At 43.1% G+C, this 19,979-nt stretch overlaps 2 protein-coding genes across 2 annotated transcripts; one reads left to right on the top strand and one right to left on the bottom strand.

The window, feature by feature from the left end:
- Window positions 1-1,061: 1,061 nt before the first annotated feature.
- On the bottom strand, window positions 1,062-12,184 carry polr3g (polymerase (RNA) III (DNA directed) polypeptide G). The gene is made up of 8 exons (XM_088911806.1): window positions 12,052-12,184; window positions 6,937-7,063; window positions 5,239-5,368; window positions 4,680-4,736; window positions 3,884-3,940; window positions 2,767-2,831; window positions 2,528-2,650; window positions 1,062-1,838 (listed from the first exon to the last, which is right to left on the bottom strand). The coding sequence occupies exons 2-8, from the start codon at window positions 7,054-7,056 to the stop codon at window positions 1,752-1,754; spliced, it is 639 nt and encodes a 212-aa protein (XP_088767932.1). The 5' UTR covers window positions 7,057-7,063; window positions 12,052-12,184; the 3' UTR covers window positions 1,062-1,751.
- Window positions 11,377-19,915, top strand: mblac2 (metallo-beta-lactamase domain containing 2). Its single transcript, XM_088911805.1, has 2 exons — window positions 11,377-11,935; window positions 15,246-19,915. The coding sequence occupies exons 1-2, from the start codon at window positions 11,494-11,496 to the stop codon at window positions 15,629-15,631; spliced, it is 828 nt and encodes a 275-aa protein (XP_088767931.1). The 5' UTR covers window positions 11,377-11,493; the 3' UTR covers window positions 15,632-19,915.
- The last annotated feature ends 64 nt before the right edge of the window (window positions 19,916-19,979 follow it).

Consider the following 19,979-nt stretch of genomic DNA (forward strand, 5'->3'; position numbering starts at 1 on the left):
GTGGTCAATTCTTACTTATGTACCTACTCGTTTTTACAATTCCGTGGTTTGGGTTTTTCATCTTTTTTGGACTTGGATCGGCCGTTTTACGATACCACAGAGCAACACTTTTACCTACATTTTTTGTCCATGTCTGTTTGTCATTTGTGCCTGTTGTTTTCTCTCTAATGTTAGTGGGTACAGCTGATGCTGAGAGTTGCTATGGCATGCATCGTCTGAATGCACCCCCTTGAGTGGAGAGCGTTTTCAGATTTCCCATTTAAATTGAGCTCCAAAACTAGGTTAAACGTCACAATTACGGTACAGAATATAACTGCTAATAAGGAAATTGTGGTGCTGTTTGTGCTGGTTATCCCACAGAACTCCAATGTCCACGACAGCTGGTAGGAATTCAGGGAAATGCATGTTTGGACTGAGAATTGGTTGACTGCAAACAGTACAGATGAGTGATAAATCCTTAAACTGAGGAGATGTAACTAGTACAGATGATCAGTGGTCCTAGCAGAGATTCATGTTCTTAATTGATATAAATGATATAGATTCTGGTATAGTTGGTAAACTAGTTAAGGTTTAATAGAGAAATGATTTAAATCTAGATATCAGCTATGCCAATCTATAACTTGACACATCTTTTCTCCTGATGAACACCATGATGATTGCAGTGCTTGTGCGGTTTGGGTCACTGGCAAAACGCCACACAATATATACAATGTGGAAGCATTTTCTTCTACATACTGTAAGGAGACTGAATTCTGAAATGTGCAGATTTTTTTTTTGACAGGAACTGCAGGTGCTCAAAAGAACATCACCTCGTCTGTGAATCATGGTGGCGGTTATGTCACAGCCTGGCCATGCATGACTGCCTCTGGAACTGGCTCACCCCTCTTCTCTGACGAAGGAACTAGAATGGCAGCAGCAGAATAAATTCTGAAATCTCTGTGGTTTCATTGTTTTGATTATGTCTGTGAAGGGTGTCTGGATACACTGTATATACAGTATGAACAATGGCTACTTGGTTCAATGAAATAAGCTGTGGCTACAACAGGATAAAACACTAGACTGAGATGTGCACGGAACTTTATTTCTCAGAAAGTAAAGCTTATATCCTTGAACGGTACAAGCTATTATTTTCCCTTCAGTATTGAAGGCAACATAAAGTTTGTGAAAAGCAAAAGTATAAATAAAGCTTAACCACAAATTCATGTTTTTTATTCTTGGAATTCTCCTTTCTAACCTAGTTCTTTCAGGAGGAGCAAATGTATTTTAGGCTACGTAAGACTTTGTTGGAAGTAGCTTACTCCCCTCAAACAATTCACATCATCTGAATAGGTAATGAATGAACATTTTTAGATGCCATAAAGATGAAGAATCGTTCAACTCTCCCTAAAAACACCTATTTTTAGACACTCCTGTGACCTACTGTACCTTGCAATTGTACAGTCAGCTGTTTTTATATTGCCATTAAATGCAATAGATTTAAGTTCTATAAAATTATATTTTAAAGGCACATTTCCTGTCTAAAATTGAAACAAACTAATCTGGATATAAATACTAAGCTATAACAGCAGGACCTTATTGCACCATAATAATAAATACTGTATGTAACTAAAAGTAGATAGTCAAAACTATAATTTAAAGTGCATCTGACAGGATTGTCTGTAAACCTTTGCCCCATGAAGTTTTAAGGACACTGTCCTTTACATGACACAGGTGTGATGCTTCACAAGCACATAGTTTAAGAGCAGAGCAGGTTAGTAAGTGGCTTCATCCATGTTGTCATCGCTGCCAGCACCATAATCATCCCCGTCTTCGAAGTAGGAGGCGATGTAGTCATTCTCCTGTGCACAGATCACAATCAGACATTGAACAATGGCATTATTATCAAGCCCAGACAAAATGTTTTTTTTAGATTTTGCGCTGATGTCAGTGGAGGTGTGTGAGCCTGCTCATTCACCATGGCTATTTTCGGAGTTTGTTTTTGCTTACTCTGCCTTTAAACAGCGTAAAAAAAAAAATCTGTGAGATTTTAAAACATTTCCCAAATGTTTTCAAATGTGAGATTAATATAGTATTTAGTCATTTAGTTTAAGTATTATTTCACTAAGATAAAAATGATTTACAACTTCTAACAAGCACAAAATACAGTGCTGTCAGAAAAATATGCCATTTTTAAGGTCTAGTTTTTGGTTTGTAAGCTGCTCATTCACAAACCGCAAGAGAACACAGAAATTCTGCCAATTTAGCATTAAATTTCATGTAATGATTTTTTTGTTAGTTTCTGAAGCTTGGCAGCAACTACAATTCTTGGGAACTAGCACCATCTTGTGTCTTCCCTTGATATGAATTTAGTGGAAATAACCAATTCATTCATTGAGCAGTATATACACTCTCACTAAATTTTGATAATGAAACCAGGGATCTAGAGAGACACTCCAGAGAATAAGCTTTTACCCAGAAAACAGAAACACATTTTTTGCACAATACAATTTCTAAGTATTTAAAATGACTTTCACTTCATATTCATTACCTCCTCCAACTCTTCCTCATCGTACTCCTCTCCCTGTACACCTTCCTCTTCCTCTTCCTCTTCTTTCTTCTTCTCTGCCTCTTCTTCGTCAGATTTCCTCTCTTCATCTTTCTTCTCCAGGTCCTGCACCAATGACAGTTCTCTTGAGTAATCACCCTACAGAGATGCACGTCCACAATGCACAGAGCTGTGATCAAGAAGTACATCTCTCTGGTGTTGTGTGCAATAGATACACTTACCTCTAACTTACTCAAAACGTCTTCTTTTCCTGCACTTGGTTTCGGCTTAGATTTCTTGTTAGCCTCTGGGAATACCAAATACATATTAGTTTCTGCATAAGATACATAAAGTTTAAGTGCTGGACATCCCACTAAAATCCCTTTATATACCTGAGGAATTGAAAAGGCACCACCATGATACCATGACGGTGAACTCATACAGATAATTATGTTTTTCATCTTAGTTCCCTCCAAGCAATGTTAATTCTACATTGCTATGATCCTGGCCCCTGTGGCGTTTTATTATGATTGTTTCTTAACGAATGCCGAAGGGTGTGTTCCATGTGGTTCACCTCGCTGGGATCCCATTGCCATTATTATTAGACGTCCACAGTGAACAGGCTAGACTGGCCGAACTCTAGCTGGTTCTGGACCAGGGAGCCAGAGAGTTTGTGGTGGGGAAGGAGGACATTGAGGCACTATACAGTACATTCAGTTAGAGGACTGAAGCTCTGATCCTGGACTTCTGGTTTATATTCCAGATGAGCTAGAACCAACTTAATCGGACCCAATTATTTCCTTCAATTAGTAGAAATTACAACATCTTTTCCAGGTCTCTCCTCACTGACTACTTGATGTTCCTACAAGATTTGCAGGTCCAGGGATGCAGAGCTCTGAACTGATGGATCCCATTGACTCCGAGCTAGGACTGCAATATTAACAGGGCGTGTTTATGCCTTCTGTTTGCCAGTTTAGCACAAGTATAAGAGTGAAAACAAGGCATGGACCAAACAAGACAGGGATCTGTGTCTTATATCACAAAATAGGCGAAGACCGTACGGACACATCTGCCATTTATTGTGCATTTCACAGAACTGTAACAAAGAGCCTGTGAGCCGTCAAGACTCCTTTGTGCCGTAACACGGTATACCAAACAGCGTCGTAACCATGAACTAACACTGTGTGCCGACATGACACTGCCTTTTGAGTGCACTGCCTTTTCAGAATCTTGAGCTGGATATTTGAAAAGCAGCTGACGGTTCCATGTGTGGGTTGAGAAAAAAAGCAAAACTAACTTCCTGTCCTAAATTTAGCTTTTAAAAAAATAAGAGTAGTTCCCAGCTCCCTCTTTACTTACTGGGTTTTGTTTGCTTCTTCCTCTGTGGCATTAGTTCTTTCGGAAGGCGTCGCCAGTCTGCAAATTCAAACCAGCAAGACTCTTCAGTAACCTAAAACCGCACGCAGGAGGTTCATGTTTTTCTGCTAGTCCTCCTAATGGACCACTCCAGTGCCTTTTCTCCTTCAGGATTTGTTCTGGCTTGTAAAATAGCAAAAAAATAAATAAAAAGCAAATAAATGCAGAAAAGGTGGAAGGTGTTGCAGTAAAGGGCTGTAAATAACAGCTAATGGAAGAGGTCAATTTAAAAGTCAGAGCAGACATCATCTTCCCTTTTTTGGAACTGAAAATACCATCATAGTAACAGTCTCAAATGCCGCTCAAGAGGAATTAGATTCGCCCCAGGTAACTCCCCAGAATCTACCTCTACAAACCCCCTTATGTCACCCACATGGGAATCGGCCTCCTGTCACAGCTGAACAAAAACGATGAAACACTCCCTCCATCAGTGGCGGCTCTTTAAATTGCCCAGAAAGATAATCCAGCTCAATGCAGAACACCATGACAGGATCAGAATAGGCTTTAGGAGATTACAGAAATGTAAAAGTCTGACCCAAGAGCTGAGCATCAGCTAAACTGTGCCAACTTGAAAGTTTAATAGATTTAAAAGCTCATCAAAAATATTCATTCAACTAAAATGTGCATTTTCTGTAATAACAACAACTCTGTTGCTAAATTGGCTTTGAGATTCAAAGAGACTGATAGCTTAATCAAATGACAGAGCTCCACACAGCCGTCCACTTGTCCTCAGACATACCTGGTTTCCAGGTGTTGTCCCCTTCTCTGTTTCTTTCCTTTGTGTATTTTTCCACATCTAAACCGAAAAAAAAACAGTGATGCATTTCTTGTCGATCTCCTTTTCATGCACTGCAGGAAGTGCTTCAGGTTAAGTGTAATACTTTTCAAAACACATTAGAAAGAGGCCATTGTGATGGTCTTCCTCGCTGTACAGTGTATGTCTTTTCCCTTATTTCATTATACTCTGGCCACTTCCACAAAAGAAGATGGATTAACCTCATTAAGTAAGTGCAGAAAGCATGTTAGCGTCCAATTTAATGTGATTATTGTTTTGTGAATGGGGAGGGGTATAGTAATTTGAGGCTATAAAAGTAACTGAACATCTGTTCTGAAGGCAAATGTAATAGTACATTCCATTCTTTGCCTATAGTACAGTTATTATAAAGGTCTCAAGTTTTGCACCAGATTCTTATATACCATATTTTTTTAATTCCAATTGTTAAATCTTCAGTCACAAGCATTAGAAACCTGAAGGATCTGAAAAGCGCATTCTGTTCAGTGAAGCTCCTCTCTCTCACCTTTCTTTTCAGCTGGCAAAGGTATGTTGTAAGGCAGGAGTTTCACTGCAGCCCTCATCTCCTGTTTCAGGGCCAGCATATAATCTTGGTCTTCTCCCATTTTCAAGGGCACCGGCTTGAAGTCCACATCCTGTCACCAGCAACGGTTTCAACGGATTTTCCGTCAAGGTCACAACAGGCAAAAAAAATAAATCTGGACCTCGTCACCGACATCCTCCTTCCACAAAACCACATACGCCAAAAAGTGTGCAAAGAGACACGGGTATTCACTGACGTACTTTTATCTGACTGACTTTTTTGTTGCACAAGTTGGTAATCAGACACTTCACATGCCTGGGGTGGTGCACCACGCTCAACTGCACAGTAAGCTAGATGTGTACAGTATGCCTACAGCTTTGATGACCTCTGAGCCTTATTTGGGAGCAAAGCCGAGGGAAACAGAAGGATGCCCCAAATTAGCCTTGAAGAGTATATTCTCAAATGAACTTAAGTAAAACAGAGCTTGATGGCTTCTGTTGAAACTGTGCAATCATCAGCCCTTCAGCTTGAAGCTGGAGCTGCAGCAGTCTGTTCTACATGCATCCAGTATCCCATGGGGAACATAAAGTCATTTACATTTGAAACTGTGACAAGACGGGTTTGACGGCTGTTAGCGTGGCCTGGGCATGCATGCCATTGGCTCGCTCTTCTTTAGTGACTCTGTAACTAAACACAGCAGCATTAGAATTAATTCTGGAGTTTTCATGAACATTGTGTAGAAGAAAATGTTTCCATACTAATTGGACAGCGCTTCACCACGCAATATGACGATGACCCACAAGATACAGGTAAGAGGTCAATTATAATTTGATTTAATTAGCAATATTAGTACCACGTGGATAATTAGATGAGAGGGGACCTGAATCAAGTATTCAAAATCCCCTAGGGCACTGACAGAGTCAACTTAATGTGCTTCCTCTGAATCAACAGTGAAACACTAATCTAAGGACACAAGTGGGAAGTGATATTAGATCTAAGAACAGAACACAGCTCTTTACCCAAAGGGTTGTAGGAGTATGGAACATGCTACCCAGCCATGTTGTTGAAATTGATATCCTGGCTTCTATCAAGAAATGGCTGAATGAGATCCTCAAAACAATTCACTCCTAGCACCCACAGAGGTTAGATGGGCTACATGGCCTCTCGTTTGTAATTCCTCCTGTGTTCAGTACTGTACATGTCTTCCTCGCTGTGCAGTGTATGTCTTTTCCCTTATTTCATTATACTCTGGCCCACTTCCACAAAAGAAGATGGATTAACCTCATTAAGTAAGTGCAGAAAGCATGTTAGCGTCCAATTTAATGTGATTATTGTTTTGTGAATGGGGAGGGGTATAGTAATTTGAGGCTATAAAAGTAACTGAACATCTGTTCTGAAGGCAAATGTAATAGTACCTTCCATTCTTTGCCTATAGTACAGTTATTATAAAGGTCTCAAGTTTTGCACCAGATTCTTATATACCATATTTTTTTAATTCCAACTGTTAAATCTTCAATCACAAGCATTAGAAACCTACCAGAGACCAGATACAGTCTTGCCTGATGGCCTTGGATGTGTTAGCACAGTTCATGGCCGTGATAACCTGCTCCTTTAAGAGCACATGCTGCTCGCCATTCGAGGTTTTTCGTGCAGCCCCAGGTTCCAGGACGTGCTACTCACCGGGAACAGGGGCTTCGGCCTGAACGAGGTCTCTGGTAGCGCTTCCCCTCTGGTGAGGCCGAGAGCTTCGATATTGAAAGTCAAGGCGGCCAGTCCCCGTCCACGGCCTCTTCCCGCCATCTTCACCCTGCAACAGAGACGCCGCTTAGTGGAAAGTCGCAGCTGGGACGAGTCTCCGCCCATGAACATATCGGCGTTATCCCCAGCTGCCCAATTTTCCTGTCCCCCACGGAGTGTCGAACTCTGTCCTAGTACTGGATGAGGAGGCTCGCGCCTGAGGGTGGCTTGGCCGCTGAAAATCTGTGTGTCTTCGTTCTGCTTTTCGGCGTGGATGTAACCTCTACTGCTTCCCTGGCAAATAACACCACACTGACACAGCTTCCCACTGCAAGCGTTCTGCAGGCCTGCGGTTACGGCAGGGTTTCTGAAAGACAAAGCTACCCCCCCCCCATAGGGGGGCCAGTGCTGTTCGGAGAAAAGGTGCGTCTCTGCACGCAGTTCTATCAGCAAACCAGAGGGCCACAGGGGTCCCTGAGAGACAAGCCCACACTGAGCGCAGCCCACACAACGCTGCTGCTTAGGAAATTCAAGTTACAGGCAGCTTATTGCACGACCCAGGCTTGAACCCGTGATCACAGAACTCAGCCTGCACATGGGCAAGCATCTCAACCAGCTGAGCCCCTTGGAAGACCAACGTAAACCCGTCACTCCTGACAGCTATTGGTGTCCCAGTGTGGTCTTGGCTTGGACCCGAACGATTCTGTATTAGAAGGAAGGTTGTGCAGTCCAACCAAGAATAACCCTCTCAGCTGCAGCCACGAAGCAAATCGCTACAACATGGCTGAATCCGGACAGACCAAGTGTTTCAATCAGTGAAATATGTACAATGGAGATAAACAGCTATAGATTTAGTCCTCAACGATAGCCATTTGTAAAAAGACAGTTGAAATGTGAAAGATATGTAGGATCCCTTTCTCAGTAATAGGGAAGTAAGAAAAATGCAGCAGCCAATCAGAAACTCGTAGAACAAGTCAAATTCAGCTGTCATTTTGATTTTCCATTTGACCCACTGCTTTTTGTCTTTTCTGATAAATGTAAAAACAGGGTGATATGCTTAATGTTATACTGCATGTCTAAACCTTTATTACAATATTATTTGTTATACTTTAATGTTTCACTGCAAACAGTCTCTAAAGGTGAATGCTGAAGCCCATGGTGATCCTGGAACAGAAACTTCGCCACAAGTCCTGACCAACCCGATTGTGAAATTGTAACAGACCATGGCCAACAGGCTAACATCTAAGTTTTCATTTCATATAGCAGAGCAAGCCTAAAATATGACCCAAATAAACCACAACCTGTGTACCCTTTAATTCCTACTACATTTCATACAGTTATGTTTCACAGTTATGTCTATAAACAACGTCAAAAAAGTTACTAGCACTTTTAATTTGACTAAACTAAATGCAAAGTAACATTTTAAAGTGGTCCTCCTCTGATCATAAAGCTCACAAATTCACATAACACCATGATTCAGCATATTATAGAGACCACCATGATCTTTAATATAGACACATTTTAGGAATAACCAATCAATATGAGCACTTAAGGAAAACCAGTACCTGCGATAGCTGTTTCTGCTGAAAATCTGTCCTCTAAGATTAGATCAATGTTTGTTTCACTGTCCAGGCTACGGTATATGTTTACAATAGGAGGGAAATATTGCTCAGATCACTGATATGCCGCAAACTCAGATTGTACAGCGGCTACAAGAGGTGTGGTGTGCCTAGACTCCAGTTAGCAGGTGTAAGATCCTTAAAACCGTTTATCAGCAGTGACAGACTGCGATCGTTAATTTAACCAAATTTACGCTTAAAAAATAGACTTTTATAATATTATACAGTAAAAGCATTTCGTGAAAATTCCAGAAAAATCGATCTTCAAAGTGGAGTGGAGGCTGACTTAGAAATCTTCTCATCTAATGATCAATGATTTTCTGTGATATGGGCGTATACGGATAGCCAAACATGCATGTAACTTCAGTTAAATTAAAAGCATTGAATTCAAAATACTATTAAAGCTGACATTAACCGTAATGAGTAAAAACACTAATCTGCGGCGCTACCTACCAAAGTAATAACTGGGATATTTAGTCTTTTCCGCTCGCCAGCAGCGGGTATTCTTCAGGCATTTTCAGATGAGGTCTGAGAAGCCAGTTGCCAGTCAGGGTCAGCACGCCTTCTGAAACAGCGATCAATACCTGCTCTTACAATCCTGGGACATTTCCAGCCCTGTCAGCGAAGTGTAGCGTGGTAGCTCACTGAACACGAGTCGTGAAAGCGCTACAGTGGAGAACGCTACCTGGCACCACGCAAAGATTTTTAATGATTATTATCTTTTAAAATTTAAAATCAAAGTCGGATTTTTTTTTCTTACTTTTGATCACAACAAAACTGGTGCGAGAGAGTAGGGTAGGGTAGTGCTCTCGCAGCTGGCGCTGCAGTCTGACAGCTGTTGGTCTGGCTGACCTGGGCGTGGAGTTTGCATCGGGGGCCTGACCTCCTCTCACCTTCCGCGGACATGCTGATAGGGTTAATTTGCGTCTCCCAGTTGTCCTCCAGTGTCTGTGTGCGCCGGTGCACGATGGATATACTGTATGGCCACTCGGAGTCCTTTTACTGCCGGGATGGCTCCAGTCTGCCGCGACTTTCCCGGGAATAAGCCGTTCGTCATCATGAACAAATGCATAATTTACCCGACGCCCTTAACTATACATCTAATTTAATTTTTTTTTAAAGTGTACCTGCAGAGAGCACTCGTGCGGGAGCATGCAGGTAAGAAAATAAGACGGGTTACAGACGGGAGGAGGCGACTCGGCCTTTCTGATGACAAGTTCGTTGGCTCGTCAGTAATTGATACAAAGGTCCACCCTTTTCGCGAAGGAAGTCGGGTTGTCGGCTCTGGCAACATGACTGGGCGGCTTATTCCAGACCCCACAGCCCTTTCTGTAAACATCCCCCCATAGACGCACTTAATTTGCACTGGTGTTTTGCTGTTGATTTTGATCAATGGTTCCCAATGTGTCAAATTCAAATGAATCAAGTTCTCAATACTAGGTGGGTCGAATAGCCTCCTGCTTTGAACGTTTCTCTGTTCAAGACTAAAACGGATCCTTTCTTATAGCCTCCCAGGGCAGGTAAATTAATTTGATAGCATGGAAGTGCAGCTAGCAGAAGCTGGACAAGCAATGCTGGAGTCAAGCAAAGAAATAAAACGGTAGACCTAAAACAGTATACAGAGCGTGAATACCGAGGTGTCAGGTAAACACCCCATAGGTAAGTTTTATTCATAGTAAGGGCAATTAGCACGTTACTTTACCAGTCTGAGGATTAAAAAAGTCAGATTTTGTAAGGGTATTGAAACACATAGCTGAGAGGCCACAGGTGCCTTGTGAAGAGATTCCTTAGTACTGTGTTTCCCTTGCTCAGCAGAATTTAAAGAGATTAACTTTTGTTAATTCGGAGACGGGTGATAAACACTTCTCTGTATGAAAACCTACCCATATTATTTAACTAAAACTAACGAACTATTCATAATTAATACAGTAAAACATTTTTCACCTAGAAATCTACTTGAAATTAAGGGGGAAAAAATACCGGCGTGACATAAACATTTCAGATAATAAACCACACGTTTAAAGAACTTGAAGAAAATACCCTTGAGACATTGCGATACAATACGACGCATGTGCAACATAATTTAAAATTATTTTTAAGCATGGCCCCGTAATAATAATAATAATAATAATAATAATAATAATTTGAGCAGGTTCACAATGTGTCGTGGAGCTCAGAAGCCGAGTGCGAGCCTGTTTTTGCTACATTACATTCGGTATTTATTCTGGAGCGACCCACCTCACTTTCAAATAAAATCAGCAGCTTTTACAAGGTCTTTAATAGGAAATGAGCAGGTCTTCACTATAACTCAATTTATTAACGTTTCATTTTCTTTGCCCTCTGACTACAGGACATATATTCTCCTTATCAGTCATATGCCATTATATGCTGTGTATTACTACATGTCTTCTGGAGAGAATGATATTTTCGGGCTTCTCGTTCACACCAACTAGAAACAAAAGCGCAACTATATTCCCGTCTGTCAGGCGTTTCAGAGGTCCTGAAAGCAGGAAACCTCCGCAAAGCCAACACCGAGGAGGCGGGAGGCTGGCTGGTTTTGGTTCAGGGACAGCAGTCCGCACTGAGCAGGAGAGGGCTGCGCCTTTAAGCCGCCGGGTGTGGCCGGAGCGTGTCGGAGGGGCGCAGTCGCAGGTCCGAGCCAATCACGAGCCCCTCGGACCTTGTTTATCCACTCAGCTGCTTTTCCCCCCCTGCAGGGTGAGCGCCTGTCGCGGTCTCCTCCTGTTCTGCACAAGCTAACCCCGGCTTGCATTGCGCCTCCTCACCGGACCGGACCGAGTCTGGATTCGGGGCTCCACGTCCCTGACAGCTCGGTGTCTTTATTTATATTATTACGCGTGGGTGGGAGGCGGGCGTCGGGATGTCTGCGACGGAGTGGTACGCTCACAAGTGCCTGGGCGACGGCGTGTTTTGGATCCAGGAGAGGTTCTACGAGTCGGGCAACAGAGCGAACATCTGGCTGGTCCGCGGGTCGCACCGAGACGTGGTGATCGACGCCGGCCTGGGCCTCAGGAGCCTGCCGGACTACCTGCGCGCCAAGGGGCTGCTGGACGAGGAGTCCGGCCGGAAGAACCCCCCGCTGGCGATCGGGACCCATGTCCACTTTGACCACTCGGGCGGGCTGCACCAGTTTCGCCAGGTGGGGGTTCACAGAGCCGAGGCCGACGCGCTCGCCACGGGGGATAACTTTGAGACGGTGACCTGGCTGTCGGACGGCGAGATCGTCCGGGCTCCGACACCCGGCTGGCGGGCCAGCGAGTTCAGAGTGCAGGCTGTGCGACCCACTCACGTACTGCAAGAAGGTGAATATCTCTAGCACATATAGGCATGCACCAGAGCCGCTTGTGCGTGAAAGTGACGGCGACAGTGCGGTGCGTGGTCATATTGCGCGTTATGATAAGGTAAACTAATGCCTTACCGTTCCGGACACCGGCTTTCAACAAGTGGCGAAAAATACTCGTGGCATCTGCTTAATTAACAGCAGTGTTACACAGGGGGTCGTCTCGCATTAGCAGGGCTAATCTGATTTCAGTGCCGCCCTGCTGAGGTACGTTCAGCGTCTCTCGGCCAGACGGAGTGAGCTTTAAAGACGCCATACGGCGAGGAAGCTGGGGGAGGGCGCAGTCTGCGCTCTCGTTTTTCCGGTGTCGCATCGAGAAGACGAGCTTGAGTATTATCAAAAACTAAACATAGGTTTCCACAGACGTGCGGCGTTATATCTGTAATAAACTATTTCATTAACGTTGTTGCTTGGGGGTATTTTTTTGTAAATGGAAAAGATATCCAGAACACAATCTTGCACTCGATGAATTTATGCCATCTGTGCCTTTCCGATTGATTTGGACGTTTAGGGCTGATAGCCACGAAGCAAATAAAAGAATCGGTACCGGTTCGAAGTACTCCGGTACCACACACTGCTATTCTAGACGAGCAATGAGAAAATTGCGTTAAGGAGCGTAATCGGTCCCAAATCTGATGAACTGCATCTCTACAGATTCATCCGCCTCCTTGATTCGTTACAAGAAGGATGGCAGACTGCCTGCACTATAGTCACAATCTTCCACCCCCCGGAAGACACCAGAGAGGGAATAATACTGTATCTCCAACTAGCAGCGCTCGGGGGTTTGAAACGAAGCCTCTTCGCTCTGCTGCTGGCTCCACGCAGCACTGTAGCCCAAAAGTTTGTCAAAGCACTGCGGTGCAGAAAAAAAAACACGTTCCCAATTAAACATCCTAGAGACTCTCCGAGAGAACTATATCTCTGTGATTACGGGGGAATATTACTGGAATAACTGCACGTCTGTCTTTATTATTCCTAACCAGGAGCTGGTTATTGCGCAATGAACAGGTGATCGCGCCGTGGGAGTGGGGTGTTTTGGGGGGTGTCCCGGCGGGACTGCGCAAGTTCCGTTTCGTCCGTCGTCCGGGCAGACCGGGACAGGCGATGTCGGGCCGTTGTGTAGAAATCCGAAGTGCCGCTGTGGATCGATTTCAGCCAGTTCCGGTAACAGAATAACTGGACCTGGGAGACTCTGGCCTGATATTTTTGCACATGACCTTCACAGCAGCGCTTTTGTTCTGTCCTCTCACTGATACTTCAGTGATCCCACTGTTGGCACAGCACGATTCAGCACAGCTCTGCACTTCTCACACCCAGTTGCAGGACACCAAAGTTCCTGCTGAAAGAGACAAATCTGCAAGCGCTGATATTTCTGATATATATCAGAAATTATTTCTGGTATACGGGGAGCCTACACGAGTTTATTTCACTTACAACGGGAAAGGTACAAAATGACAAGAGTCATTGTCAAAACCAGTACAGTTTGCAATGTGACTATGGGTTTGTATACAAGTGACAGTTTTATAAAGCTTTTGGGTGATACACGAAAGAGTGCGCTAACCTTAACACATATTCAGACTTTAGGCTTGAGGTCAGTCTCTCATGCCTTGACCATTCTGCCCATCTTTTAAGTAGAAAACTATAGTGAAAGACTTGGACATTTTGAAAATACTTTCAGCAAGGTTCATTCTGAGATGTCTACTACCTTGCAACCCACGTACTGTCTTCAGTAATTCATTAATTCATTAATTTCACATGCAGTGTTTACAAATCCTCAAAACAAAATTAAAGTGGACAAGTAGGCAGTAATTAGGATTTTAAGAAAATGAACTGTAAGTGAAAATTAAGTTTGCATGCAAGTAGCTGGTAAAATAACCAGTAAAATGGAAATTCTTTACTGTGGATAGTAAGCTGTTCTTCCTGTACCTTTTATTCACAACATGAGAGAGTGTGAATGATGATAGTGCCCAGCTGTGATACTGTGACATCAGTATTGCACATCTTCAAAGCAGCAGTTGCTGTAAAAGTCCTTTCTCTTAATGAACTAACACATCTGAAATACATGCCTTGGCTGGGACCCACTCAAAATAGCTTCTCCTGTTTGTAGAAAAACAGACAGAGCCTACGGCTGCTCTACTAGATTGTGGAACCTGAGATGTGGAAAAAATATCCCTGCTTTAGATGGAAAGGAAAAGTGACATCATGTTTTATTGACATAAATAGGGAAAACTGAGGGATATTGATTATCCATAGAATAACCATCCATAGTTCCTAGCCTTAAGCAGCCTCCATTTTCCCTGTGTTGACTCAAACTTTCCCAGGGATTTTCTTCCAGCATGTCCGTGAGAAGTTTCACAGCCCACCAGTTATATTAGAGGGGGACTGTAAAGTTATTTTCATATTTCGGGGTCAGCATTGATGTACACAGTAACTGGTAAGACCTCCAGTTTACATCACAAAATACATGAAATTTCCAGGTATGTGCAGTGCCCTGTTCTGCCATTCACAACGAGGCAACAAAACTTGTGGTGAGATGATGTGGCCCTATTACGTTGTAAATAAGCCGGCTTGTGCATTAAGCTCTTTTCATCCGATAGAAATTTTCTCAACTTTGAGGCAGTTTTGCAGACAAATACTGCTTGTTAGCTCTGCATGCAGATCACGCTGGAATAATTCTGCGGTGAAACGTCGGCTGCACAACCTGTACTCATTCGCTCGTACATCGCATTGCACTGGTCACTACAGGGACTAGTGAGCAGGAAGGGCCGCTTCACATTGCAATTCTTGGGAAGTCGAATAAGTTCCCAGGGGTCTGCCACAACACGGCGACTCAAAATGCACGATTTTGTGCTTAATTTGAAATTTGTGAATTTTATCGTGTACTGTCGATGGATTTATTTTGTTACAGGTAGGTAGGCCCTTTTTCAGGCCATAAAGGCCCATTGGGGAATGGGGGGCAAGGGCCACCATTTTTTTTGACCATCCGACACTGGAGGTGATGTGGTCAGCATCACTCTCCGGCTGGCCCAATAGCCCCAGAAGGATTAACCCCCGGTACTCATTTGGAAAGCACGCTGAGCAGACCTGGGAGCCGTCTGGAAGGAATTAGGGCATGCTACATCGCTTAACCCTACCTGGGATTGAACCCGGGACCTTCTGGTCAGGAGCTAGACTCCCATGCCATCAGGTACCAGAGCTCCGTTTTGTTCTAGAGGTCTGAGAAATTGGGACTGCAGTTCTCCTTGAAGAAGGTGCTCTTGCTGTTTCCTCAGGAGACGTCATTAACCTGGGTGACAGGCAGCTGTCGGTGCTGCACATGCCCGGCCACTCCCGAGGCAGCATCTGCCTGCACGACAAGGACCGCAAGATGCTCTTCAGCGGGGACGTGGTGTACGACGGCTCCATGATCGACTGGCTGCCGTACAGCAGGGTCGGTGACTACGTCTCCAGCTGCGAGCGGCTGGTCGAGCTGGTGGATGGGGGCCACGTGGAGCAGGTGCTGCCTGGCCACTTCAACACCTTTGGGGCCGAGCGGCTGTACCGCATCGCCTCCAGCTACATCGCCAGCGCGGGAGGGTGCCACCGGTTTTCCATGTGTGCCCTGAAATCCGTCGCAAGCCTCGTTCTCCGTGCCTGCAATTCTAGACACGGATGTTGACTGGGAAAGGCAAACAGCTGCTTTATACGTTTACAGTATTTTGTTTATGCTAACTGTCTCAATTGAAGAAATATGTTAGTAAAATTTAGCCCAGTACTGCAAATGCACTAATTTTGACTTTTAAATGGTAATTATTGCACTAGTTTTGATTCTTAAATGTGTGCGTGTTGCAAGTGCAATGATTTGGGTTTGTACATGGATGAGTGTATAGCTTTAAGCCTCGAGGTACAAAGAAACATACTTGAAGCACGTTTGCATTTCTTTTCTGTAGCTTTCCAAAGCATGAAACGAGGAGTGGGGGAGCACAAATCATTTGCTGGGAATTTTGTCTTGACGTGAGACATGGAGAAGAACGTTTTTATTTTGGCTGATGTTGGTTTGCTGTTGTGGAAGATGGAATGATCCCACTGACGCGTCCGTCATCTGGTCTCCGTGGCTGCTGTGTGTCCAGAGAGCCACGGTGCGCTGGAGCAGACCCAGCAGGCTCCATGACGCCGGACAGGACCCTGGTGTGCCTCTGGGCTCACGTTCATTCACATGGGGCAGTTTAGAGATGATAATTTACCTGGGCAGGATGTTTACTGGGGGTGGAGAGGAAAGTGTTCAGAGAACACGACAACAGGCCCCACAGGTGGGCTGTTCACTCACACAAAGCCAGATTTGAACCCAGGGCCTTGGAGCTGTGAAGTGAGGGCACAGTCCACTGCTCCAGCATGCTGCCACTCGTATCACAGTATCATAATAAGCAAAGACAAGGACTTTTTTAAAGCACTTGTAGGCTTTTGACTAGCTTAGTGGCAATTCAGGGTGGTTTACCAACCCAATTTTATTCAGTTAAGAATGATTCTTTCAGATTCTTTCTGTTTTGTATCTCTGTGCAATCTTGATGCTGAGTTTCAAATTTTGAGTGTTTAACTTCAGCTTAACTTGTGTTTCCCTGGACGACGTGAGAAGGCAGGCAGTCATAATTGCTAGCAAACCCGTCCTGTGCTGTGGTGGGGGTAAACTTGGACACTTGGACACCTGACCCCTGAGCTTACTTTTGCCTTTTTTCCACTTAAAGTAGAGCTTCACCCCTCTTGTTTTTGAATGTAGGTTAGTTAAAGGGAATTTTTAATTCTTCTCATAAGAAGGCACTGATTTTTAGTAGATGACTTTAAAACATTAAAACAGTATTTCTTACCATTCAGAAGAATCCCACAGTACTTTACTAATGAGAGAACTGACTTAAGGAGGACATGTTGTGTAAACTCAGCGTGGAGTTTAGGAAGGACACCAGGGTTAATGCCCCTACTCTCTCAAGCAGTGCTATGGGATCTTTAATGACCGTGTAGTCTGAACCTCAGTTTAATTGTTTAATTCAAACAACACCATCTATAGCACGGTGTCCCCCCAAACTGAGGAACCGGTTTGAAAATTCAGGTCCAGAGGAATCTGCACCACCTACTGGTCTTCTAACATCTCTTAGAGCAGCTGTTTTTCTTTTAGAGGGCATACCCATACTGACCTGGCCCATGCTCACTTAGCTTCTGAGATGTGTCAAGAACACTGTCACACACTTAATTATACAGCAGAGGACAGTTTGGAGCATTGCAATATTTGTTTTTTTAGATCTGGAATTCAGTAGCATGCAAAGATCATGCATATTTGTTGCAAAATCACATTTATTCTTACTGGCCGCCTGTTTTTGTGCTGACACTTCTCTCAACAACCGTCTGAATTTAACTTTCTAAGTCACCATCTTGGTGTTAGTAAATACCTTTCTTGAGCTTTGACCAAAGTTTTTATGCAGACTGCTAAATATACTTTCATGTATTGTGGCCAGTTGAGAGGTTCAGCTGGTAAAGGCTCTTGCCCTAGGGCAGGTGTTGCTCTGTGAACACGGGTTCAAGCCCGACAGAGTTTCAGCACACTACTGGCTCAGCTGAGCACCACCAAGGGAAGGGTGGGGTTACTTGGCCAGGACACTTTTGGCTCTTGGCGACCTATGTGGCCTTCTGGGTTCATACAGGCATGCAGTCCTGTAGGCGACCTCCAATCAACACTGATTCTCCAGTAGGCAGTAGTGTCACATGTGACATCAGATAAAGCTGGATGGTGGGCGGGGTGGGGGAGTCCCTCTAATTTTCCTCACTCTCCCCTGTGTGCGGTGGTGGGGTTCGTTATTGTGGACAGACACACCATAAACCCACAGTGGGCTTTTCCAAATGCATCACAAAAATAATCAGAGATTCTACATGGGTCAGAGAAAATTATTGGAGAATAGAATAAAAATAGGAAAAGGTGACAGATGTTGGGGAAAAAAAGGGAAAATGTAAGAGAGGGTGCCAGAAACCAATTCTGCAGTATCTTTTTGAAAGACATGGGTGGTTTTATCCCAGCTATTCTTTTGTTGTACTTTTGCCTTAGTCTGCTAATGAAAGTTTCTCTTATTGAAGTAATCAATTTGCACAGTATCCTGTCAAATGTGATGTACTGTAGCTTGCTTAAAAGAAACCAATGCTTTCTCTGTCTGAAAGACAGCTGCCTCCTGTATGGTTTTATGAACATATATATAGTATTTTAAAATATTTTTATGTCGCAGGCTTAGTTTTGTGCTCTAAAATTTCTGAGGTTATGAGCTATAAAGCCTGCCTTAAAACCAAACATTTAATGTTCCGTGTAATGTGAAACAGCTATTAAATTGTAATTTGTTAATTGTCATTGCCTGATACCAAGCAGGTGTTGTAAGTAGAACCATGCTTATTTAAATTAAGCTCTTAAATTTGAAAACTGGTTGGTTAAGGTACAGACATATAGCAAGTGGGCATTGAATGAATGAAATTGTATTATTTAGGTTATTGTATTGAGGATATGTTAACATTTAAACATGATTGTGGCTTGATACTGAATTGGCAGTTTACTGATCGAAAGTTCAATATAACTCACGAAAAATAGTTGCAAAGACAAGTAGCGGCTTTGCTTTCTCCTACATCTTTAATTGGAGGTTTTCCTACCACGCTTGAGCTTCAGTGGTATTTGGCCAAGTTCCCTTATCTCTGCATTTAACATTTTCCATTGCTTAACCTTACAAAACACGGAAAGCTTGGAATTTGTACAAGCGTTGATGGGTTCCTGTGCTCAGGTGTTGCCACAACCTATCAGAAATCAGAGAGACGAGGAAACCTAACACCCAAGACATTTTCTGCCCCTGGGTTGGGTTGGGTTTTATTCCAGCCTTTTCTTCACTCGCAGTCCAGCTTTAACAAGTAGACACTTGGTCTGGTCCACTAAATATGGCAGTTCTGAAAATGCAGACACGTACTCCAGACCTGGACTATGCGACTGGCTGCTCAGTCTTCACACTTGCTCTTGTTAGCCAGTTCTCATCTCTTCTTTCCTTTTTGTAATTTTTTTATCGAATGATTGTCCTGGTTGGTTGGAATAAACTCTTGGCCAGGTCATCCCCGTAGATGAGAATCTGTTCTCAACTATAATGTCTGGTTAGAGGATTATTGTTTAAGGAATTGGCATTGGAAAATGGTAGAAATATTTCAGGGCTGTGTTCTTTGTACCAAAATAATGCTGGCATTACATCATCACCTATTTTATGTGCCATAGCTTCCTGGAATACCTCTTTTTTTGCTTTACGTATAAGTGTTACCTACATGTAAAGCAAAAACCTACCTACTACACTACCTAACTACAGACCATAATTTCCAATTCAAGTAAAATGAAACAAATTGAATTGTAGGATTGGCAGTCTATAAAGGTTTGTTTTGTTCACACTTTGTCATTTCCCTAACATTCAATTCAGGTAATAATTTATTAATCTCAATACAAAAAACATACTCTTCCATGGCAGAAAGTTCAGTGAAGCTAATGTGTGGTAGAGAGCTGAATGTTGACAAAGTATTTTAAACACTATGTTGCAATGGAACATGCTCCGAAATCTGATAATGTGAACTTTACAAGAATTGTGTTTTATGTCCAATAGAAATTGCACATTAAATGAAATATTGATTGAGAAAATAATCTGCTGAACAAGCATTGTGCTTCCATTCCATTTGCAAGAAGAGACAATATGAATATGTTAATTATATAAGGCCTTGAATTGTAAATTGTGTGATGTGTTTGGGGAAATGTCAATTAAAAGAAATTAAAAGAAAGCCAGTAACCTAAAACGTGTTCTGGAATAGGGAGATTCGTGGTGATACCAGATGATACGAGTGTAATTTCCCATGTTTTCAACTTGTGAAATGAACTGCTTTTTATTCCACTGTAATAAAAAGAGGATAAGAAAAATGTTCCTCCAGTGTTATTTTTTATGTGGTTACCAAAGTATAATCCCATTATATCGTGGGCATTG

Source organism: Atractosteus spatula, chromosome 3 (assembly GCF_055471065.1).
Source record: "Atractosteus spatula isolate fAtrSpa1 chromosome 3, fAtrSpa1.hap1, whole genome shotgun sequence".
Classification (NCBI taxonomy): Eukaryota; Metazoa; Chordata; class Actinopteri; order Semionotiformes; family Lepisosteidae; genus Atractosteus; species Atractosteus spatula.

Excerpts from the sequence above, each read along its gene's own strand:
- polr3g (XM_088911806.1), bottom strand. The coding sequence starts at position 7,056 with ATGGCGGGAAGAGGCCGTGGACGGGGACTGGCCGCCTTGACTTTCAAT. Across the intron at positions 5,369-6,936 it reads GGCCGAAGCCCCTGTTCCCG|GATGTGGACTTCAAGCCGGT; the intron begins GTGAGTAGCACG and ends TGCTGGTGACAG. Across the intron at positions 4,737-5,238 it reads TTTGCCAGCTGAAAAGAAAG|ATGTGGAAAAATACACAAAG; the intron begins GTGAGAGAGAGG and ends TTTTCGGTTTAG.
- mblac2 (XM_088911805.1), top strand. The coding sequence starts at position 11,494 with ATGTCTGCGACGGAGTGGTACGCTCACAAGTGCCTGGGCGACGGCGTG. Across the intron at positions 11,936-15,245 it reads CACTCACGTACTGCAAGAAG|GAGACGTCATTAACCTGGGT; the intron begins GTGAATATCTCT and ends CTGTTTCCTCAG.